The sequence below is a fragment of the Chiloscyllium punctatum genome, chromosome 3, assembly GCF_047496795.1.
Source record: "Chiloscyllium punctatum isolate Juve2018m chromosome 3, sChiPun1.3, whole genome shotgun sequence".
Classification (NCBI taxonomy): Eukaryota; Metazoa; Chordata; class Chondrichthyes; order Orectolobiformes; family Hemiscylliidae; genus Chiloscyllium; species Chiloscyllium punctatum.
In genome coordinates this window covers 67,364,674-67,389,796 of record NC_092741.1, presented here as the reverse complement: position 1 = coordinate 67,389,796, position 25,123 = coordinate 67,364,674, and the positions used below count along the sequence as shown (strand labels likewise).

Here is a 25,123-nt window from a genome sequence, read left to right as displayed (position 1 = left end):
GGTGGTAACCCTGGACCAGGCTGTTTTTTGGTATTGTGGCCTCCACTACTGCTTCTGGGGGGAAAGAAAATCCCGCCCATTCCCCTTCCCCATCTGTATGTCCACACCAAATGGCAGGAACCATGCAGAGCATCTCCAGACTGATAGTGCTTATCTGGGTGCATAACAACGTTTAAACATGATATAGATGTAAGGGATGCCAGTGAATTCTGGGATATCGGCTGAATAGTGCATCGCTCTGAAAATAGCACATAGTAAGGTGGGGTTGAAATTGAACACCACAGACATCATAGGGATGGAATGAGATATAACAAGAAAGCAAGCTGAGCCTTGCAATGAAAATCCCAACAAAAAACTTAGACTTAATCAAAAAAAAATTCAGTCTTGGTCATGACATATCATTATGGACCAGACCAAACCCCCTCAAGATACATTAAGAATATAGCCTAGAACCTAATGTTTTGTTTTATTTAAAAGGCAAGCATATGGTGTTACATTCCAGATGCAAGTTAATTGGTCAAACTACTAAACTTTAGGCAAAACAAACTTTATTTTTTCACTACAATTAAAATACAGACAAAATAAAAATAAAATGAGAAACCCCTCATTCTTCTAATCTCCAGCGAAGACAGACTATGAGGCAGAGCATCAGAAGTGGGCTATTCAGCTAATTCAATGAGATCATGGATCATCTGATTGTCTCAACTCCATTTTCATTCCTCTTCCCCATAACCCTTGCTTCCTTTACTGATTAAAAATCTGTTGATCTCAGCCTAGAATATACTTAATGAGCCAGCCTCAATAGCCTTCTGTGGTAAAAAAGTCCACAGAATCTCCCACAAGAGGAATCAATATTTCTGCATCTACCCTGTCAAGGCCTCTCGTGTATGTTTCATTCTGTTATTCTTCTATATTCCAATGAATACTGGCCTAATCTCTTTATCCTTTCCTCATAAGGCACTCCTTCCAAACCTAAGATCAATCTAGTGAACCTTCTCTAGACTTCCTCCAATGCAGTATATCTTGCCTTTGATAAGGGGCTCAAAACGGTCCACAGTATTCTAGCTGTGGACTGACTAGTGCTTTGTATAGTTTGGGCAAAATCTTCCTACTTTTATTATTAGATTACAGTGTGGAAACAGGCCCTTCGGCCCAACAAGTCCACACCAACCTGCCGAAGCGCAACCCACCCAGACCCATTCCCCCACATTTATCCCTTCACCTAACACTACGGGCAATTTACCATGGCCAACTCACCTAACCTGCACATTTTTGTGGATTGTGGGAGGAAACCGGAGCAAACGGAGGAAACCCACGCAGACACGGGGAGAATGTGCAAACTCCACACAGAGAGTCGCCTGAGGCGGGAATTGGCGCTGTGAGGTTGCAGTGTTAACCACTGTGCCACCATGCCATCCACAAACGCGGGCTCGTCCGGGAGAGATGAGCATAGAGATCTCAGTGTCCAGGTACACAGATCCTTGAAAGTTGCCACCCAGGTTTACAGGATTGTTAAGAAGGCATACAGTGTGTTAGTTTTTATTAATAGAGGGATCGAGTTCCAGAACCATGAGGTTATGCTGCAGCTGTACAAAACTCTGGTGTGGCCACACTTGGAGTATTGTGTACAGTTCTGGTCACCGCATTATAAGAAGGATGTGGAAGCTTTGCTGAGGAGATTTACGAAGATGTTGCCTGTTATGGAGGGAAGGCCTTCCGAGGAAAGGCTGAGGGACTTGAGACTGTTTTTGTCAGAGAGAAGAAGGTTGAGAGGTGACCTAATAGAGACATATAAGATAATCAGAGGGTTAGATAGGGTGGACATGGAGAACCTTTTTCCAAGTAAGGTGACGGTGAGCATGAGGGGGCATAGCTTTAAATTGAGGGGTGATAGATATAGGACAGATGTCAGAGGTAGTTTCTTTACTCAGAGAGTAGTAAGGGTATGGAATGCTTTGCCTGCAACGGTAGTAGATTTGCCAACTTTAAGTACATTTAAGTCCTCATTGGACAAGCATATGGACGTACATAGAATAGTGTAGGTTACATGGGCTTCAGATTGGTATGACAGGTCGGCGCAACATCGAGGACCAAAGGGCCTGTACTGCACTGTAATGTTCTATGTTCTATGTGACTCTTTGTGTCATCATAATCCTTGCCTTCCCAACTTATTTGTGACTTTCATAAATTTAGCACTCATTTTCCTCTTCCAAGTCATTAACATATATTGTAAATAATTGTGGCCACAGCACTAACCCTGTGGCACATCATTAATTCTAGGTTATATCCTGAGAATGACTCCTTATCCCAAATCTGTCTTCTATTAATTAGCCAATTTCCTATCGAAGCTCACATACATGGTCTTTTATTTTATAATGTAATCTAATGTGCAGTAACTTATCAAACACCTTCCGAAAATCCAAATCATTTTCATTCACTGCTTCTCCTTTATCTATTAGTAAATTTGTCATGCATGATATATTCTTGGCTATGCAACTTGTGAAATCCGTTCTCACCCTTGTCCAAGAATCTGGCCTGAAGTACATGCTACGGAATGTGTAAACATGATCCTATGCTTTCTGCCAAAACCCCTGTCTTTATCCCACACTTCCCTTCTGCAGTTACTCTTTCAGGTACAAAGAACTGCCACTTACATTTCTTGGAAAAGTCCAACACCATTTCCTTCTGATTACAATGATTTTAAGAGCTCTTGCAAAAATACATAATGCAATGATATACCAACTCTCAACTGAAAAACAAGACCAAAACTCTGCGAGTCTCATGTTGATGTCCTTCACCAGCCCCACAAGAGGATCTCTTTTGCAACAAGATGCATGTGAGTTGAGAATGGTTAATAGAAAACTTTAAAAGGTGAGGTCCAACATGGCAGTGCACGTTAAAAATCAATGTAAAACACTGTTGTCACAATCTGCCCACTCTGCATATTTGCAGCAATATGCATGAACTGGAACCCTTCCAATTGTGATGCATTGCAAGCTGCACCAGAAGCAGATCAGTCATCATTTTCAACATTTCTCAGCTTCATTGCAGGATCCAATCGTACAATTCCTATATCATTACAAATCATACATTTTGTTCTTTTTAAAGTATTTTGAAGTATTATTTACTTTCTAAACACTGTGTTAAAACTTCTGTCCACCATTTCATGATTTTAACAATTGAGCCCTTTCAAAATGTCAAAAATGACTTGTTAACAATGCACAGTCTTTGTCTCCACTGTGCAGTTCCATAGGTCACAAGATTACTTTTTATCAATAAACTTCTGTCAATTTATCCTAAATTTATCCTCAATTGCTTTTACATTGAATAGGTCTGAAATCAGCATCTCTTGTAATCAGTATTATTACCAACTCCCTGACACCTTTGAAGACAAACAGCAACCCTCAAAGAAATTAACAAAATGGCAGCTCGTTACATGCCTCAGTCATTCAGTACTGATTATACATCCCGTCTAATGATAGTAAATGCAAAGGAGTTAACATTATTTTTGAATTGAGGTCATGACTTGTCATTTTTAATGCAAAATTACAAAAGTGAAAGATTTTATAAAAATAATTTAAATGGAAAATGATCTAATACAAAGAATCAGAATATTTACAGCTCAGAAAGCAGCCCATCATATCCATTACTAATCTTGGCAAAAGCAACTCAGCTTATCCCAGGCCTTGGCTTTTTCTTCACATCCCTGGTCAGATAATTATCCAATTCCACTTTGAAAACTGCAACTGAATCTGTCTCCATTCTCTAATAAAGCTTTTCCTCATATTCTCTTTGACTCTTTTGGAATTCACCTTTAATTATTGCCCTGTATTTCTGACTCTTCCTCCGACAGCATTGTCTTTTCTGTAAAAACCCTGTCCAGGCGCTTCATGATTTTGAAATCTAGCTTCTCAAATCTATCTGGTATCCAGAAAGCATTCTCATAAATGTTTCATGTTCTTTCTGAGGCCTTCATATCCTTCCAAAAGTGTAACAATCAGCAATCAGAATCAGACACAGCACTCGACTTAAGGCCAAACCCATATTTTACAAACGTTGGAATAATTTTGCATTTGTAATATTTTGCCTCTATAAAGCCCAGGATGCCATGTGCCTTATTATCTGCTTCCTCAACCTGCCCAATACAAAAATAAAGTTTCTTCTGTAAGTAGGCCCAGTTGGACATGTTATAGTGGTTTAAATGATACTTGACACAGACAAAGCAAAGGCTGTTTTCCGCTCGTGCGCCTTCGGGGATACAACACAAAAGATTGACAAATTTACATACTTATTAACTTTACAGTTAAGCTTGTCACTTAGGCATGCAACTTGTGTGACCAGGAACAGTATGAGATAATTACAGTATTAATGTCTCATTGAAAGACTGGGCCTTGGTTGGGATAAACATTTTCCATCGTAAGGCTAATTAAACTCTATCTGTGCCCATGTCCAGTGACTGTGTCCCTTGTAAACGTAATCAGGTTCCCAATATGCAACTTTTTTTTCTGCAATATTAACAAGTTTCTACTTATATGTACATTATTATTATGTCTCCTTGTGTAGCTAAATGACTCATGCGTCCTCTAGATCTGAGCAGTCCTTCATAAAACGCACATTTAAGTATGTTTTGTTTTAACACTTAAAGTCTAAGCTAAGTGTCACATTACACAAATCTGCAGCATGCTGGATATCAATTTACCATCTCTATATCTACATTGTTGCTGAATTAATTCCTGTACCTATGGACATCAATTATGTCCTTTGCTCTTTGAAGCCACATTCATTGGTAATTGTTGCTCCTTGCCCCAGTTTCTGGTGGCCTATTAGGAGGTTAGATTTACAAGTTCCAATGAACCTGTACAGCTATACCACAAACCTGCCCCCAAATCTCTTCCTATCTAAGTGCAGCCCTTTAGGCAATATTTTTATCAGTGATTATCAGCATCTACCAGTAGCAAACTTCACATTCAATAATGAGTCCAACCTGGATTACCAGCTACACCACCAACTCTGTGTGGTACACAATTCTAATCCAGGGATAAGACCCCAGTCCCAAACCATCTGCCACTCCTGTGTGTTTTTGAGTTTGGCTTCCACATCCTTTCCTAGTTGTTTGATGTCCTGTTGGATTAATTGAATGTGCTTCCTTTGTGTCCCAGTTTCTTTCTTCATCTTCTGTAGATGTTCTGGCAGGTTTTTGATTGCCTTCTCTTTAAGAACAGGTATCTCAACAAGTCTTGGGTTCAATGATTGATTATACTCATCTCGTCCCTGTGCCGAGCTTAGATGTCAGATATCACCAATTATCTGATTGTCAATGGTACTTGGGTCTGGAAGCAGAAACTTGAGTTGCTCACTGGGCAGTATATTACTATTCTGCTTATGAGGCACACTGGTGGTCTCATAGTATTCCTCTTCTCTACAAGTGTTGGTTCATGGTAGATGCTGGATATTTCAAGCATCTTAGGAAGATAATAAAATCATACGTGGCTTTCAACTTATCCTTATGAACAAGTACCACCTACACCCAAGCAGTAAGCCACATGTTTGGGTACAGGAAAGTCCTTCAGCCATTTGCTATCTCCCCTAATCACTGTATTTTTGTGCATTATACCGTTGTGATGGTTAAAGTCAAATTGAGCATAAAAGTCCATTGGAACATTGCTTTGCTCAATGTAATTTATATGTGAACAATTCTTTATAGCCAATAACTAATAATTCATTAATAAATTTCAAGTAGCTCTATACAATTATTCTAGCAATTCAAATTTCTATTTACAATTGATTTGGCAACTCAGGCGGCAAAATTTAGCCATGTAGCCAGCCCATTTCCTCATGTGCTTTTACTCGAATTAACCAGCTTCTTCATTCAGGCTCAACAGGTTACGCAAAATGTGAACCTGCAATCAACATTCACATTAATTAGACAACTTAATGATAAATAAATTGAGTACTTCTTGATTGAAAGAGATGTTACTTGAGTTTTTATTGGATAGGCCTGTTGGGTTCACAACAAACTGACTCAATTCCTTTCACAATTATGGTTGCCAGGCAAATCAGCAAGTCTGCAGTTTCCATAGTAAAGAGAACATTGCAGATACTAGTCATCACCAATTAATCTTTATTATTCATCACATTTCCATAATCCTTGATCTGTGTCAAGTGTTACAACCGAAATTTCCTTTTCATTTCCACGTGTGGCTACTAGCACTTTATAAGGGCATTGCCAGCAAAGTGCTAAGCCTGGATTTGCAAGAGGACCTATTCTTGATTCTCCTATATAGTCATAACTGGGTTAATGATCAATGAACCTTAGCTTTGACTACTCCAACTTCTTGCTGCTGTTGCTGTGAGTTTCCATATTATCTCTTCATATTATATACAACCATCCCTTGAGCTAACATACATTCTCACCTGCTCCAGGCAATCGTATAATCATGCACTGCTCCAAGTGTACATCTACTATCCATGTATGTGGTGGTTCCTTTTCTTTCCCTTTCAAGAATTTGCTGGAGCTACAAATTATGTATCCTGTCTTAAACTAGCTTTTAATGTTATATTCTGGAACTAGACAATTTGTTCAAAGAGCAACAATCAGTTTGTTTAAAGTGCACATTGCTTGACCACACAGTGCAATGATTTCATTTCAGCAATCTGTGGGTCTCAGGGCTCCCTGGGCTATTGCATTCTCCGAGAATAGACTAGATTTAATTGGCTTCTTCTTTGACTTTGGTATAAAAGATTGGAATTTAAAAATGACTAGATCTTTAAGCACAGTTGTGGAACTGTTTATAAGCTTTAAAGTAATACCAGCTATTCTTACTCAGTAACTTGAACCTTTACATTTTGATAATTTCCCTCAGCCCTGTTGCTTAATTACAGAGTGTTGGATGAATTGTCAGGTATGTCCAAACCTCTCAGTTATTTTTTTCGCCTTCAGAATTTGAATCACCTAACAGGTTTGTCTGTAAATTCCAAATAGCAACATTGGAAATAAAAGTAAGTTTGCCTTAGTTCAAGAATTGTGGCAATTATCAGAATCCTCAAATCTTAAGCTTTACACCATGTTTTTAAACAAAGAGTGAAGAACAGTATAGCAGAGGAACTGGCCCTTCAGCCCACCATGACAGCACCAACACATGATACATTTCTCAACTAAAAACCTTTTGCCTCTACATAGTCTGTGTTCCTCTATTCCCTGCTCATTCATATATCTGTCAAGGCACCTCTTAAAGTTGCTTTATATCTGCCACCATCATCCCCTCTGGCAGTGCATTCCAGGCACTTACCTCCTATGGTAAGTGCAAAAAACTTCCTTCTCTCATCCCCTTTAAACTTATACATTAAACCTATGTCCCAAGTAATTGACATTTCACCAATGGAATAAAAACTCCAACTATTCATTTTTGTCCATATTTCTCATAATATTGTAAACTTCATCTGCTGACATTTAACTGAAAACAAACCAAGTTTGTCCAATGTCTCCTCTTTAGCTAACAACCTCCAAACCATGAACCATTCTGGGATATCATTTCTGGACCCTCTCCAAAGCCACCACATACTTCTGGTAGTGTGGTGATCAGAACACACACAATATTCTAGATGTTGCCGAACTAAACTTCTATATGACTGCAGCATGACTTTCCAATTTTTATATTCTATGCCCTGACTGATGAGGCAATCATGCCATATGCCTTCATGACCACCTTATCCACTTGTGTTGCTACTTTCATGGAACTGTGGACCTGTATGCCTAGATCCCTCAGTATGTTAATGCTGCCATGGATTTGTCATTTACTGTATACTCCCCTCCTGCATTGTACCTTCCAAAATGCATCATTTCACATTTGTCCAGATTAAACTCCATCTGCCATTTATTGGGACAACTGTCCAGCCTATCTATATCCGGTTGTATCCTCTGGCAATCCTCCTTCCTATCCACGGCTCAACCAATCCTTGCGTGGTCCACAAACTTACTGATCAGACCACCTATGTTCGCCTCTAAGATACTTATATAGTTAACAAACAACAGGACTGCCAGCAGTGATCCTTACGGAAGAACATTGGTCATAGATCTCCAGTCAGAAAAATACATCTCCACTGCTACTTTGTGACTTCTATGACTAAGCCAGTTCTCTATCCAATCTATCAGCTCAGCAGACCTTATGTGACTTCACTTGCTGAGTTTCTCCAGCAATTTCTGCTTTTGCTTCAGATCTTCAGCAGCCTCAGTTCTTTGTTTTATTATATTTTAATGTTGTTAACTTATGTAATTAACAGAAATAGAAAGCTTTAACATACCTATTCAAACAAAGGGGAGAAATAATGTTTAGGTTTTGTTAGCAAAAGCCCAGTCAATGATATGGGTTTAAAATGACCTTAGAAGTATAAGAGGGTGGGTAAGGAGGTGGAACGTGTGGAGAGAGACTTCAAAAGTGGGGCCTCAAAAAAAGGTAAAATGAGGTGAGCAAATAATGCACAGGTGGTGGAATAAAAGAATGTGGTGAATTTGAGGTTTGGTGCATTTTGTTGGAGGAGAAATGGATAATTATATCATTGATAGAAGCTAGAGAAATAGAGGGTAAGGCCATGAAGGAGTATAATTATAGTGATAACAATTTCAAATATGATGCCCCAATGGACTGAGACTCAATAAGAAGAAGCTGTTGGGTGAGCGTGAGAAAAAAATAATATCCAACGATAATATCAGCATTGACATGACCCTTATAAGTTACAAACCCTCTGATAGTGTCCAGGAATATAGAGGTTAGATGGATTATCCATAGGAAGCACAGGATTCAGGAATAGAGTGGGAGGATGATACTAGGTAGAAAGTTCTTCAGTGGGGTGGTGTAGATTCAATGGGCCGAATGGCCTGATTCCACAATCTAGGGAATTCTATTGATTCTATGATCCTTTCTAACTAGAATACCTACTCTTAATTATAGTGCTATTTTTGTTCTCATTGCAGGAGCAAGAATCAAAACCATACAGACAATGAATGGATCTCAGACACTATGTTGGACCTGGCACAATGAATCTGATTGGATAAATGAGTCCTTCACCGCTCATTATCATATGTTTGATATGGTAGAATCAATACTCCTTCCTTCTTTCATTGGTGTTATCTGTTCCACAGGATTGGTCGGAAATATTCTCATCCTCATTACCATTACCAGGTACAGAGAAACAAAACTGAAAGCTACTGGTATTCAGATTGTATCAGAAGCATACAGAATTATTGAATATTAATGCTAATATTTTAGTTGAAGCAAGGTATTATTTTGAGTCATAAGCTTTTAGAATAACACAGAAATCTATCTGGTAAACACTTGCATTCTTCTGCTGTCAAGTTGTACAAAGATAAGGAACAATTATTGGTGCAGGCATTCCAAAGCAGGTAAATAAGTCTGACTTAAACATTCTAAATAAACCTGTATTAAAATCAAAAGTAAAATAAGACACTGAAAAATCAGTATTAATTGGCAAATGTTCGACTGATCCTTAGATATTGGTGATTTTGTGCTATAAAAAATCATTAGGCATTTATTAAAGGTGAATTGTAAAGGAAGGATGTATTCGTCAACCTTCAGACAGTCACAAGTCAGTCAGCGCCTTGCAAACTCTAATAGTTAGTTTAATAAAGTTAGAATGTGACTTCCACTCTCAGGCACAGAACATTCTGTACACAATCTGACCAATCTGATTGGCTGGCTATATTTTAGTCTCAGCAATGCCAGAACACCATAGTGGTCAATGCTGGAACAACAAGCAGTTCCAAGAAGAACTGAACTGAAAACAGCAAATGCTGGAGATCACAGTGGGTCAGAGAACATCTCTTGCTCCAAGAAGAACTGAATATGCAGTGGAATTTTCCTGTTCTTTGAGGTGTTGGGAGAGGTGGTGAAAAGAGAAATAGGATTCAATGAAGAGTGCAGGAGGGCAGGCCAAGAGCTGCACCAGGCATACAGAAAACTGAGATGACAATAGCAACTAAACAGATTTATTACTGTGGTAAACAGCATAGGCATCAAGTGATAGACTAAGTAATGCCACTACTAATGGATCAGATCTAAAATCTGCAGTCCTGCTGTATCTAGTCTTGAATGGTCATGGATAATTAAACAACTCACTTGTGGAGGCCGTTCTTCAAATATTCTTATACTCAGTCATGGGGGAGCCCAGCACATCAGCGCAAAAGTTAAGGCTAATGCATTAACAACAACATTTAACTTGAAGTGTTGAGTGAATAATTCATCTCATACTATTCCAGAGCTCTCCAGTGTCATATATGCCAAAATTCAACCAACCATTTTCATTCCACATGTTATCAAGAAAACCTTAGAGTCACTGAATACTGAAAAGATTATGGATCCTGACAATATTCTGGCAATTGTCCTGAAGACCTGAAATCCAGAACACATCATCTGCAACACTGGCACCTACCTAACAATGTGGAAATTTGCCCCAGTATGCCCTATACATGAAAAGCAAAACAAATCCAACCCAGTCCATTGTCACCCCTTCAGAATATTCTTGATTATCAGTAAAATGATGGGAGGTGCCATCAACACTGCTATCAGGCAGCACCTATTCATGCTTTCCTGCTCAGTTTGAGTTCCACCAGGGCCACCTAGCTTCACATATTCACATATGCAAAGTTAGTAAAGAGTTTTACCTAATACCATGAGCACTATTACACACATCCTAATCTGCATAATTGCATTAACCTGTCACTTTGTGTTCATAAATCTGCTCCCAATAGATTCACTTTCTGCCTGATCATAAGTTGTTCATGACCTCTGCACATGCACATCTTCTCCATTTTTTTCACCCCACTATTGATGGTCATACTTCCAGGCATCTAGATCCTAAATTCTGGAGTTCCTTTTCTGTCTGACCTACTCCTTACCCTTCTTTATGACCAAGCTTCAAACCTGCCTTTTTGGTCGAGGTTTCAATCACCCCTGATAATAAGCCCTTCTCTAACTTGGTATCAGTTTTATCTGATTGCTCTTCACAAGAGTGACTTAGATTTTTGACAACTTCCTAGTTTAAAGACATCATCTAAAATGACTCAGCATTGCGAAGCAGCTCATAAGTGGCCTGATGCTCTTGTAGCTGCCAAAGGACTATGTATTTCTTTTTACCAATTTAATAAAATTGAGACTAATTTGAGTTCAATCAATTATCCTACAATTGACTACACTGCCCATAGTCCAATGGAAGTTAGGGACATCGTTTTTAATTTATAAACTCCCCATCTATGTTGCACACTGGGAACATAAATCATTCAAAGTGCCCTCTGATGCATTGAGGCAAATGATGGAAAATATGAAGCCTAATGCTTTCTCACTCACTTGAATATACCTGCATGAAGTAGGTAGTTGGTAGGTTTGGAGCCATAGTCGCTGGGATTCCTCATCCAACCATTATCTTTATGGTTGCAAATCCATGCCCCATGAACATCCAAACTTTCAATTTGCAGTTTGTTCAGGACAGATTCCTTGCTTGGAGTGTTATGTCAGAAAATTATCACAGATATTACACTAAAATTACATGAATTATATACTTTGATAAAAATACAGAGTCCTTAAAATAAGGTCTTATTCTTAAAATAAATATATACCTAATAAATTACCCTTAGTAAATGTTAGAATTAACAGGACATGTGGTTATAATTGAGCAATACATATTGTTGTCATCACACTGTAGTCTCCTTTACTGAACCCATTGCTTGAATAAACCCATCATTAAACAGCATGAAGTATCTCTCATGAGGCACCAAGTATATTTAACTTACTGGGCAATAATATCAACTCTGACTGAATTACATTTGGATTTGTTTCAGATCAGTGCGGAAGACCATTCCAGATATTTATATTTGTAACCTAGCTGTGGCAGATTTGGTTCATATTATTGGAATGCCATTTCTGATTCATCAGTGGGCACAAGGAGGCAAGTGGGTGTTTGGCAGTACTCTCTGCACCACTATCACATCACTAGACAGTTGCAACCAGTTTTCGTGTTGTGCAATTATGACTGCTATGAGTCTGGACAGGTAAGCAAGAGAACAAATTTGCAAAGTTAACAGATCTTTAAATTAATCAAAAATAACTCTTTTTAAAAATTAATTCATGCATGTGATGTGGACACACTTGACAATTAAGGCCAACAATTTTAGTTTTTTTGCCAGTTGCCTAATTGAATACGATTCAGTGGCTTGCTCAGCCGTTTCAAATGACAATTGAGAGTCATGCACTTTGTTGTGGGTTGGGAATTACATATAGGCCAGAACAATGAAGGAAATATTTCCTTTTCTCAAGATTATGAGTAAAACATGTGCACTTTTTAATGAGAATGCAGTTACTTAATGGCTACCATTATTTTTAATGATTTGGAGACAATCACCTGATGAAGGAATGGTGCTCCGTAAGCTAGTGCTTCCAATTAAACCTGTTGGACTCTAACCTGGTGTTGTGTGATTTTTAACATTATTGTTAATAGTTTTTTTAATTCTAGATTTATTTCATTAACTTTGTTTGAATTTCTCAGCTACTGTGTTGAGATTTGAACTCACGACTCCAGATCAATCAATACAAGCTTCAATCACATACCCACTCCTCATCTTGTACTTACCTATCTAATTGTGAGTGTTAAAACATGGGAAGCAAATGCTGAGAACTCAGTCGGGTCTCACAGCTGGGAATTTAAGAGTCAGATGTGCATCAGTCAATTCAATGAAATGTCCATATCACAAGATGCCCCACTTTCTAAATATGATAGAAGATCACTCCAATATTTGAGTTATCTGTGTCAAATAATCAAGTATGACAGGAGCCCTCAAGCTATAAATATAATGACCAATCTATGTTCACAGGATATGCTTTAACCATAGAATATGTCTTCGTAAGCACACAGAATACAGTACAAGAAAAATTGAGTCGATACAGAGCTTATGATTAAAAAGGTGATGGTTTAACAATGCAGTACCTGTGAGAAGATAAAAGGAAAAACACTATCATGTATCTTTAGCCCGTAGAATTTAATCAAACACTTAAAGTACCAAAGGAAGTTCCTGCCTGGAGAATTTTGAGGTAAAAACTTAACCCTGTCAAGCTCAGAAAACTATTGGCAGATAGTTGTTGCATACGTACACCCTGCTGAATTTGACTTTCCATTGATGCCTCTGGGACACTTTTTATACCTGTGCCAAAGATAAATTACTCCTTCCAAATTAATAAAATATTTTTCCATTTCTTCCTATTTCTTCTCTACAATTTTCCTTGGATCACTTCAGTGTAATAATGGTGACCCTGTGATTACTTCATTATTTATGGCAACACAGGACAGTCGTAAAATATACTTTCTTGTTTTGTTATTAAGCCACTTCAGCGTTACAGAGTCATAGAGTCATAGAGATGTACAGCATGGAAACAGACCCTTCAGTCCAACCCGTCCATGTCGACCAGATATCCCAACCCAATCTAGTCCCACCTGCCAGCACCCGTCTCATATCCCTCCAAACCCTTCCTATTCATATACCCATCCAAATGCCTTTTTAATGTTACAATTGTACCAGCCTGCACCACTTCCTTTGACAGCTCGTTCCATACCCGAACCACCCTTTGTGTGAAAAACTTGCCCCTTAGGTCTCTTTTGTATCTTTCCCCTCTCACCCTAAACCTATGCCCTCTAGCTCTGGACTCCTCAACCCCAGGGAAAAGACTTTGTCTATTTACCCTGTCCATGCCCCTCATAATTTTGTAAACCTCTATAAGGTCACCCCTCAGTCTCCGACACTCAAGGGAAAATACCCCCAGCCTCTCCCTATAGTTCGAATCCTCCAACCCTGGCAACATCCTTGTAAATCTTTTCTGAACTCTTTTGAGATTCACAACATCTTTCTGAAAGGAAGGAGTCCAGAATTGCATGCAATATTCCAACAGTGGCCAAACCAATGCCCTGTACAACCGCAACATGAACTTCTGTACTCAATACTCTGACCAATTTTAAAAAAGCATGCCAAACACCTTCTTCACTATCCTATTTATCTGCGATTCCACTTTCAAGGAGCTATGAACCTGCACTCTAAGGTGTCTTTGTTCAGCAACACTCCCTAGGACCTTACCATTAAGTGTATAAGTCCTGCTAAGATTTGCTTTCCCAAAGTGCAGCACCTCACATTTATCTGAATTAAACTCCACCTGCCACTTCTCAGCCCATTGGCCCATCTGGTCAAGATCCTGTTGAATCTGAGGTAATCCTCTTTGCTATTCACTACACCTCCAATTTTGGTGTCATCTGCAAACTTACTAACTGTAACTCTTTTGCTCGCATCCAAATCATTTATGTAAATGACAAAAAGTAGAGGGCCCAGCACCGATCCTTGTGGCACTCCACTGGTCACAGGCCTCCAGTCTGAAAAACAACCCTCCACCTCCACCCTCTGTCTTCTATCTTTGAGTCAGTTCTGTATCCAAATGGCTAGTTCTCCCTGTATTCCGTGAGATCTTACCTTGCTAAACTAGTCTCCCATGGTCCTTGCCTTTCCAAATACATGGACATCCTGTCCCTCAGGATTCCCTCCAACAACTTGCCCACCATCGACGTCAGGCTCACTGGTTTACCATCACTCGATCTATCCTGTCTATACCTTACATATGCTTCCTTCTTTTTCGTAACCAAATCGCCAATTTCTTTGGTCATCCAGCATTCCCTATACCTACCAGTGTTTCTTTTCACCCTGACAGGAATATGCTTTCTCTGGATTCTTGTTATCTCATTTCTGAAGGCTTCCCATTTTCCAGCCATCCCTTTACCTGCGAACATCTGCCCCCAATCAGCTTTCGAAAGTTCTTGCCTAATACCATCAAAATTGGCCTTTCTCCAATTTAGAATTTCAACTTTTAGATCTGGTCTATCCTTTCCCATCACTATTTTAAATCTAATAGAATTATGGTCGCTGCCCCCAAAGTGCTCCCCCACTGACACCTTAGTCACCTGCACTGCCTTATTTCCCAAGAGTAGGTTAAGTTTTGCACCTTCTCGAGTAGGTACACCCACATACTGAATCAGAAAACTTTTTTGTACACACTTAGCAAATTCCTCTCCATCTAAACCCTTAACACTATGACAGTCCCAGTCGATGTCTGGAAAGTTAAAATCCCCTACCTTAACTACCCTATTATTCTTACGGATAGCTGAGATCTCCTTACAAGTTTGTTTCTCAATTTCCCTCTGACTATTAGGGGGTCTATAATACAATCCCAATAAGGTGATCAACCCTTTCTTATTTCTCAGTTCCACCCAAATAACTTTCCTGGATGTATTTCTGGGAATATCCTCCCTCAGCACAGCTGTAATGCTATCCCTTATCGAAAATGCCACTTCCCCTCCTCTCTTGCCTCCCTTTCTATCCTTCCTAGCATTTGTATCCTGGAACATTAAGCTGCCAGCCCTGCCCATCCCTGAGCCATGTTTCTGTAATTGCTATGATATCCCAGTCCCATGTTCCTAACCTTGCCCTGAGTTCATCTGCCTTCCCTGTTAGGCCCTTTGCATTGAAATAAATGCAGTTTAATTTATTAGTCCTATCTTGTCCCTGCCTGCCCTGACTGTTTGACTCGCTTCTGTTCTCAACTGTACCAGTCCTCAAATGGATCTCTTTCCTCACTACCTACCTGGGTCCCACTCCCCCACCTTACTAGTTTAAATCCTCCTAAGCAGCTCTAGTAAATTTCCCTACAAGCATATTAGTCCTGTTCCTATTTAGGTGCAATCCGTCCTTCTTGTACAGGTCACTTCTACCCCAAAAGAGATTCCAATGATCCAAATATACCATACACCCAGCTCCTCAGCCATGCATTCATCTGCTCTATCCTCCTATTCCTGCTCTCACTAGCTCGTAGCACCGCGAGTAATCCAGATATAACTACTCTTGAGGACCTCCTTTTTAAATTCCTACCTAACTTTCTGTAATATCCCTTCAGAATCTCAACCTTTTCCCTTGCTATCTCATTGGTTCCAATGTGGACAATGACCTCTTGCTGGCCCCTCTCCCCCGTGAGAACATTCTGCACCCTCTCTGAGACATCCTTGATCCTGGCACCAGGGAAGCAATACATCAGTTTGCTTTATCGCTGCTGGTAACTGAAACATCTGCCTGTACCTCGGACTAGAGAATCCCCTAATGTAATTTATCTCTTGGAACCTGACGTACCCTTCATTGCATTAGAGCCAGTCTCAATACCAGAAACTTGGCTGTTCATGCTACGTTACCCTGAGAAACCACCACCCCCTACGTTTTCCAAAACAGCATACTTGTTTGAAATGGGTATATCCACAAAAGACTCCTGCACTAGCTGCCTACCTCTCTTAAATTGTGATTGTACCTGAGACTTTCCCCCCTTCCTATAACTCCCATCCATCACATACTGTTGTTGTTGCAAGTTCCTCATTGCTTCTAACTGTTTCTCCAACTGATCCATTTGATCTGAGAAGATTCGCAACCATTAGTACTAAATTTTAAGTAATTCAATGTGAGCTGATGTAAGTTTATGTTGGCAAATATTTTGCCACTTCATTTCCACTTCGAGCTTTGGAACTTCTTTTGTGAGTGTATCGGTGATGTTGGAAATGTAAGTTGCTGTTGGGACAAAAGATGCAATATTAGCAACTTTTAGATATTGCTGGTTTTTATTTCTATTTCAATGTGAATGGTTCCATTTTACTTTCCATTGTCTGTAAACATTGCTTGTGACAATGGCTTTGTGTGTGGGAAATTGTGTCTTGTGAACTTGATTGAGTTTTTTTTAAGAAGTAATGAAGAGGATTGATGAGGGCAGAGCGGTGGACATGATCTATATGGACTTCAGTAAGGCGTTTGACAAGGCTCCCCATGGTAGACCAGTTATCAAGGTTAGGTCTCATGGAACACAGTGAGAAAGAGCTATTTGGATACGGAACTGGCTCAAAGGTTGGGTGGAGGTGGAGGTTTGCTTTTTAGACTGGTGGCCTGTGACGAGCAGTGTTCCACAAGGATCAGTGTTGGGTCCACTGCTATTCATAATTTATTTTAATTATTTTGATGTGAACATAGAGGTATGGTTAGTAACAGATGACACCAAAATTGGAGGTGTGGTGGACAGCAAAGAAGGTTACCTCAAAGTACAATGGGATCTTGCAGTGACAGATGGAGTTTAATTTAGATAAATGTGAAGTGTAGCATTTTGTAAAGGCAAATCAGGACAGGACTTGTACACTTGATGGTAAGGTCCTAGGGAGTGTTGCTGAACAAAGAGACCTTGGAGCACAGGTTCATAGCTCCTTGAAAGTGGAGTCACAGGTAAATAGGATAGTGAAGAAAGGTGTCCATATAGAACATAGAACAAGGTATAGAACAATGTATGCTTGCCTTTGTTGGTCAGTGCATTGTGTATAGAATTGGGAGGTCATGCTGTAGATATACAGGACCTTGATTAGGCTGTTATTGGAATATTGCATGCAATTCTGGTGTCCCTGCTCTTGGAAAGATGTTGTGAAACTTGAAAGGGATCAGAAAAGATTGGCAAAGATGTTGCCAAAGCTGGGGTGTTTGAATTTTAGGGAGAGGCTGAATAGAACTGGGGCTATTTTCCCTGGAGTGTTGGAGGCTGAGCGGTGACCTTATAAAGGTTTATAAATTCATGAAGGGCATGGATAAGGTAAACAGACAAGGTCTTTTTCCCCAGAGTGGGAGAAGCCAAAACTAGAGGCTTTAGGTTTAAGGTGAGAGGGACCAAAGGGGCAACTTTTTCATACAGAGAGGTGGTGCATGTATGGAATGAGCAGCCAAAGGAAGTGGTGGAGGCTGGTTCAATTCCAACATTTAAAAGGCGTCTGGATGGGTATCCGAATAGAAAGGGTTCAGAGAGGTTGGGGCCAAATGCTGTCAATTGGAACTTGATTTATTTATTATCTGGTCAATATGGATGTGTTAGACCAACAGGCCTGTTTCCCTGCTGGGCATTTCTATGACTCTATGACTCTGTAATGCGATGTTATTGTGGAGTCTGCCACGAGCAGAGCATGAAGCTTCACAATGGATTATTGAAGATTATCTAATGCATACAGAATGACTTTTTTCATTTATTCTCCTGAAGTGCTCAAATACTGATAAACTTTCCAATTTTGAACTCTTTGCACTGAGCATTGTATATCAGTCAAGAATTCAGCCAATGGAGATCAATATCTCACAGGATATTCTGCTCTTTAAAATTAAAATTAAATGGCAGAAAATCCTGCATGGCCTGCTGACCTTCATACAAGAATTCCTGGCTTGTTCTCTAAATACACAAATTTGTGGAATGGAAATAAGGATTCATAAAATCCAAGGTGTTATTTCAAAACTACCCAACCTGTGGATGTAAATAGTGAACAGTTACCATCAGCACCAGATTGTGACTAGGTTCCCATCATCTGGGATAATAACCTACTCTCCTGAACAGCTCACAGAATACTCTCCTCAGAACTCGTGTCATCCATTTTTCTGTAAGCATACTCAGCCCTGATAGTAATGTTATCATCGGGAATGTGTGTGTGTGTGTAAGTCACTGTCAATGATTGAGCACTAGACTCACTGCATACACTTTTGACACTAGATGTATTACACTGTGCAGCCCTAAGGCCCAGAAGTTACATATGTTTACATTAAATAACATTATTAATCTAAAACTCATTCACGTTAAAGATGACAGATATCAATACTGACATTACTCTTCAACATACAAAGACACTTTATTCATGGTCTGTTAGATTCTTTCAATGATATATTCAGAGCATGAACTATTGACTTACATTTCACTAGATCAATTTACATGTCAGCTCCTTGAGAAAACGGCTTAATGGTATTGACCTAAGATGAGTGGTTCAATGAAAATAATTAATAGGGGATCAAACTGTTCTATTTCCTTAACATTTTTTTGTCTTTTTATGTATATAAGTATCATCAATATTGTATAAAAAGGACTGCTCTCATGCTATAATTATCGGTTGATATACTGAATTATGTATCAATTGAACTGAATATTTTGAAGGGAAATCTAAAACTTGAATTTTGATAATCAGTGAAAAGCAAAAAGCATTATTGAATGCAGTTGAAGGACAAAGGTAAATTTCAAGTGTGTTATTAGTTGAAGGGAGGAATCTCCAGTCTTGCACTTTCTTACAGAAACGTGCCATCAGAAAGGTTAGGTCAAAAATTCACACAATGTGCAGAACAATGTTAATCTATTTTTCTCTTTTAGCTATAATCCTGAAATTTTGGTGAAAATCTAAGCATTTGTTTACTTTGTACCTTTTCTCCGTGTAGTTTATGTATCAAAACTCAAACTGTATTTAAAAAATAACACCAGCAGAGATGCTATCTTTCAAATGAAATACTAGACTGTCTCCCTCTCTGTCCTCTCAGATGAACATTAATAATCTCTTGACAATATTTTGAAGACATTTGGCATTATGGCCAGTATCTACACATCAATCTTACAAATGATCTAATATTATTCCATTGTAGCTGTGGGAACTTGCTGGATGTGCATTGTCTACCACTTACCCATTTATTTCTGTATTTCAAAAGTACTTGTCTGCAAAGTATGACTGAACATCCTAAAGCAGTGAAGGGATGCTACATAAATCGAGTTCAAACATGTGTGATTTTTATGATGAGTACATCATTTAATAGATTAGTATATACAGGAAAGTTCCTTCCAATCATTTCCATCTGTTAGCAGTGCTGATTGACCACACGAGTCTTACGATGGACTCGATGAATGTATCAGATCTGGCTTGGAATTATTAATGGTAATCTCACAGCCTCAGCTGAAGTGAATTCTTTGGTTTTCTTTATTTTTGTTCATGGGATGTGGGATGTCACTGGCAAGGCCAGCAGTTGTTGCCCGTCCCTAAATGTCTTGAACTGAGTGCCTTGCGAGACCACTTCAGAGGGTCCACATTGTTGAGGGTTTGATATTACAGATAGGCCAGACCAGATAAGAACAGCAGTTTGCTTTCACCGAGGGGAATTAGCAAAATCAAATGGGATTTTTATGACAATGATGATAGTTTCATGCCTCCCATTACTGACTAAATCTCAGTTCCAGATTTTATTAATTGAATTCAAATTCCACTAGCTAGCACGGTCAGATTTGAGCCCATGCCCTTACCGGGTTTATATGGGTTACTAATCTCATGGTGTTCGCACAAGGCCACCATCCGCCCTTTTACTGGTTTAGGTATAAACCGAAAAGGAATTGGGGAAATATGTTGCAATAGCAAGTTGTTATGATTTAAAATGCATTGCCTGACAGGGTGTCAATAGTAGATTCAAAACTGAACTGGATAAATACCTGAGGTGAGGTGTCTATTTGCATATTTTGAAATCGCTCCTTAAATGGTTACAACTGCATCACTGTTCACCTATCCCTTAACCCAATTTGCCAGTTCACTTCACTTTAGCTAGTTCTGCTTTTGTGCCCTTATAATTGTCCTTGTTTAATAAGTTTAATATGCTAATCCTTGATGTACTCTTCACTCCTTCAAAGTGAATGTAAAATTCAATTATATTGTGATTGATACTATCTAGCAATGCCATCACTAGGAGGTTATTAATTAGTCCCACCTCATTGCACAATATCATGTCGAGTACAGCCTGCTCTCCTTTTGACTCCAGAATGTGGTGTTCTAAAATAATTATCCCAAAACATGCCAATTACATCACATTTAGGCTATTTTTGCCCATCTAATTTTTCCAATCTATATGCAGATCAAAACCTCCCTTGATTTTGTCATTTCTTTCTGACAAGCTCTAATATTTCTTTCTTATTCTCCATCCTCCCATGCGATAGCAGACACAGAGCCTGTTTTGCAAGTGACTTCTTGTCATTATCATTTCTAATCTCTACCCAAACCACTTCGACATCCTGGTTTCCTGAGCTTAGGTCATCCTTCTCTGTTGTGCTAATACCTGTTTTCTATTCTTACATGTAGTTTGGGTGTTGCTGACAAGACCAGCATTTGTTGCCCATCCGAATTGCCCTTGAGTGGCTTGATGGCCATAATAAATTAATTAAATAACACAACAATCTCCCCACCTTTCCTTCGCTGTCCTTCCCTAAGTGTCATATATCCATAAGGCAGAAGTGGGTACTGCAGATGCTGGATATTAGAGTCAAGGTTAGAGTGGTGCTGGAAAAGCTCAGCAGATCAGGCAGCATCCAAGAAGCAAGAAAATCAAAGGGCTTTTTCCCAAAACGTTGATTTTTCGCCTCCTCGGATGCTGCCTGACCTGCTGTGCTTTTCCAGCACCACTCTAATCTTGACTCATATCTATTATATATATATATATTTTGATGTTATGGCCAACTTTACAGATGACACTTTACAGATGTGAGAGTCTAGGACCAGAGGGCATAATCTCAGAATGAAAGTTCACACATTTAAGACAGAGAGAGGGATTTCCTCTCTCAGATGCTAGTAAATCCGTGGCATTCCTTACCACAGAGGGCTGTCGAGATTGTGTTGTTAAGTATGTTCAAGCTAAAACAGACAGATTTTTAATCAGCAAGGAAATCAAGAGTAATAGGGAAAGAAAAGAAAGCAGAATTAAGGATTAGGATATTGGCCATGATCACATTGAATAGGAAAATGGACTCGATGGGTTGAAAAAGCCTACTTTTGCTCCTATGTCATATTCTCTTACATGCCCTTCAATGTGTAAGTCCAAATGTCTGTCATCCTACAGCCAAAGCTCTGTATTGACAACTGGATCGTACCCATTTATTTCTATTTGTGTTGTTACTTCATTTGTTTTATTTTAAATGTTGCAAGTATTCAGTTAAAAAGCATTTTGTTTTCTCCTTTAGTTTTGTAGCTTTTAGCCTTTTCTATGATTCATTGTTAAAACTGTACTCTCTATTCATTCCTGTTGCAGCCAGTTTATCTCTTCTCATATTAATACCTTTCTCTCATGCCTTGTCTCCGATATGACACTACTTCCCAAATTTGATCCTTTGCCCACGATTTAAATTGAAACCCTCTCTATTTCTTTAGATATGCTGCTTACTAAACACTGGATCTAGCATGGTTCAGATAAAGATCATTCCAGTAGTCCAGGCCCCACTAACTCCAGTACTGGTGCTAGTGCCCCCATGAACCAGAAACCACTTCCACTGCACCAGTGTTTGACCTCTACTTTCATCTCTCTGATCTTGTTTCCCTAATTCCAATTTGCAAGTAGTTCAAGAAATAATCCAGAAATCCTCATGTTTGAAGTTGTTCTCCTTAATTTGGTGTATAGCTGTATGGAGACACTTGTCCTGCTTGTGTTGTTATAACCTGCAGTTATTGACAACTGCATCCTCCCCCTCCCACTGCAAGTTCCTCTCCAGTCCTGAGCAGATGTCCTGAACCCTAGGACTGAGCTGGCAACAAAGACTTTTGGACCAAACACAGAAATTGCTGGAGAAGCTCAAGAGGTCTGGCAGCATCTGTGGAGAGAAAGCAGAGTTGACATTTTGAGTCCTTCTTCAGAACTCCTCAAACTTACTGCAAAGACTGAGGCTCCTGCAGTGGTGCTGTTTCAGTCCACCGACTTTCCCAGTTTTAAATTAATCCTGGTTTAACTCCTGGAGCAGCATTTAGTAAAAATGCAGTCCCAGCAGGCATGATGAGAAATCTCTAAAATATTTTTTGCATATCCTTTAGATAAGTTTCAAGCAATGCTCTGACAAACTAATCATTGTTATGAAAAAGAGTTGTCTAAAATAAAAAGTCTTGATAGTTTTTGAAAATCTATTTGATTTTTTGGTCCATAGGTACCTGGCCCTTGTTCATCCATTCCGTCTGACAAGTTTCAGAACCAGGTCGAAAACCATTAAGATCAACCTCTGCCTTTGGGCAATTTCAATTCTATTGGCCCTTCCTGTCTGGACACATGCAAAAGTCATTAAATTTAAAGATGGCTTGGAAAGCTGTGCTATTGATCTATCTTCGCCCCAGGACATACTTTGGTAAGTTTGTTATCAAATGAAGCTCCTAAATGCTTGGGAAGTCATTTAGTTTTAATTGAAAATTGCAAAGAATTTACAGCACAAAACAAGGCGATTCAGTTTAATCAATCTGTTCTAGTGTTTTTGTTTTCTTCTCCCACCATCCGTCATCCCATCAGCATAGTCTTCTGTTTCTTTCTCTCTTGTGTATTTATCTAGCATCCCTTGAAATATATTTATGTAATTCTCCTCAAATATTCCATGTAATAGCAAATTCTTCATGCTAACCCATCTCTGGGTGAAGAGTTTTAATGCAGCATCTCAAATTAATTTGTGAGGAATTATACAGCATTTAATAATACTGTCTGATTAAACAAACTTGCTGCCACTTTCAAAATGTTCATAGACTTAATTTACTTAACTCTGAAGTTGAAGCTTGTGCTAAGGTATTTAAATATATCATTAACTTATGCTAAAGTAATTATATACTTTTCACAGATGATATTAAAAATGTTCAAGAATCATTTCTTCAGCTGGGGTTGTTCACTTACATTTTTGTCACAATGCTTCATAAAATTCATCTCAAACCTGCTTAGGAAAGAGGCTACATGAAGCAGTGGGGATTGTCCCTGCCTCTAAGCCAGGAGCTCCAGATTCAAGTCCCATTCCTGCCTTTGATGGGAAAGGGAGGAGTATTGATAATGTGGCCATGTGTCTTCTTGTAAATTCTTCTAAGATATACCAATGACAGGCAGTAAGATCAGGAGAAAATTCTGGTCTGCCATGTGGAGTCTTTATCATCACAATCCTTAGCTCCAGACTGTGGTATGCATGTCGAAGTATATGTTGCCAAAGCAACTTAACACTTGGCTTGACAACCAATGTGGATCACGTTGGTGTCAAGAACATGGTTCAGGTTGGGGTGAATTTACCATCTAACTCCTTCTCCTTCGTGTGCTGAAGATTGAGGGCTGAATTTTCCCAGCCCCTGAACAAAGTGAGTAATGATGAGCCAGTTAGGAAAATATAGCGAAATTGGAAAAATTAGATTCCTGATATTGAGGATATGTAATTCTAATTTTACATTTCTTTCTTTCAAAATACACTTTGTCCATAAACACTTTACACATGTAGATAATCACAAACATAGGTTAGTTCTGTGCAATAGTATATCAAGAAAACAAACAAATATTGGAGTCTGACTTTGTCCAAACAAACCAAAGGCATCTCTCACTTGAACCAGGCTATATTTACGTACATTTGGGGGGGCCAGGAAGATCTGATGACTGAATGGAATCCTGTTTAACTTCAGTAGGATTGGCAAGACAAGAATTTTGCTTGTGAGATAGAGTCATGAAGTCATTGAGCTGTACAGCATGAAAACAGACCCTTCAGTCCAACTTGTCTATGCTGACCAGATAACCTAAATTAAACTAGTCCCATTTACCAGCATTTGGCCCATCTCCCTCTAAACCCCTCCTATTCATATACCTATCCAGATGCCTTTTAAGTTGTAATTGCACCAGCATCCACCACTTGTAGAACTTGTGTTTACATGGATTAGCATCACATTATTATCTATTTTCACCTCATTTATCTACAGTTTACTATTCTCTAACATTGAGGGAAGAAACTAGGTGTGACAACTCTCAACATGAAAGGTACATGGGTACCTAGTGTCTCCAGCTCGCCACCTGTGCCTCCAAGCCTATATGCTGACAACAATCCTCTCAACACCTCAGGGCATGCATCATGGGTAGCCACTGTCTGCAATAGTCCCCTTCCCCAGAGGTTGGCACTGGGCACGCACCAGCCTCCCCATATCATCGTGGCATTTCTCCACATCATTTAGAATATAGTTATCCACTTCAATACTGCAGTTTGGTGTGCACTAACACCTTGCATTTCAATGCTGTTGCAAGGCTGCTTTGTACACAGGCACAGGCACCCATATCACGGATTGGACCAGTGTGCATTTCAGAGCTCTTTATTTACTCTCCTAATGCTCAGTCACTCTGCACCTACTTTGATGTCCACAGAATCCCTGTCTTGCATTGCTTTGCCTTTTTTGTGTATTTATGCATTATTCAGAGCTTCTG

The 25,123-nt window shown here is 39.2% G+C and overlaps 1 protein-coding gene across 4 annotated transcripts in view; it reads left to right on the top strand.

Moving 5' to 3' along the window:
- mchr2a (melanin concentrating hormone receptor 2a) overlaps nt 1–25,123 on the top strand; it is a 58,108-nt gene that overhangs the window by 16,288 nt on the left and 16,697 nt on the right. For 3 of the 4 annotated variants that reach the window (XM_072549626.1, XM_072549627.1, XM_072549628.1), the window contains 3 exons: nt 8,972–9,179; nt 11,852–12,061; nt 22,851–23,045. In XM_072549626.1, the coding sequence (XP_072405727.1) occupies nt 8,998–9,179; nt 11,852–12,061; nt 22,851–23,045 (587 nt within the window). In that variant the 5' untranslated portion in view covers nt 8,972–8,997. The remainder of the gene's footprint in view (nt 1–8,971; nt 9,180–11,851; nt 12,062–22,850; nt 23,046–25,123) is intronic. The other variant, XM_072549630.1, reaches the window with a different exon arrangement.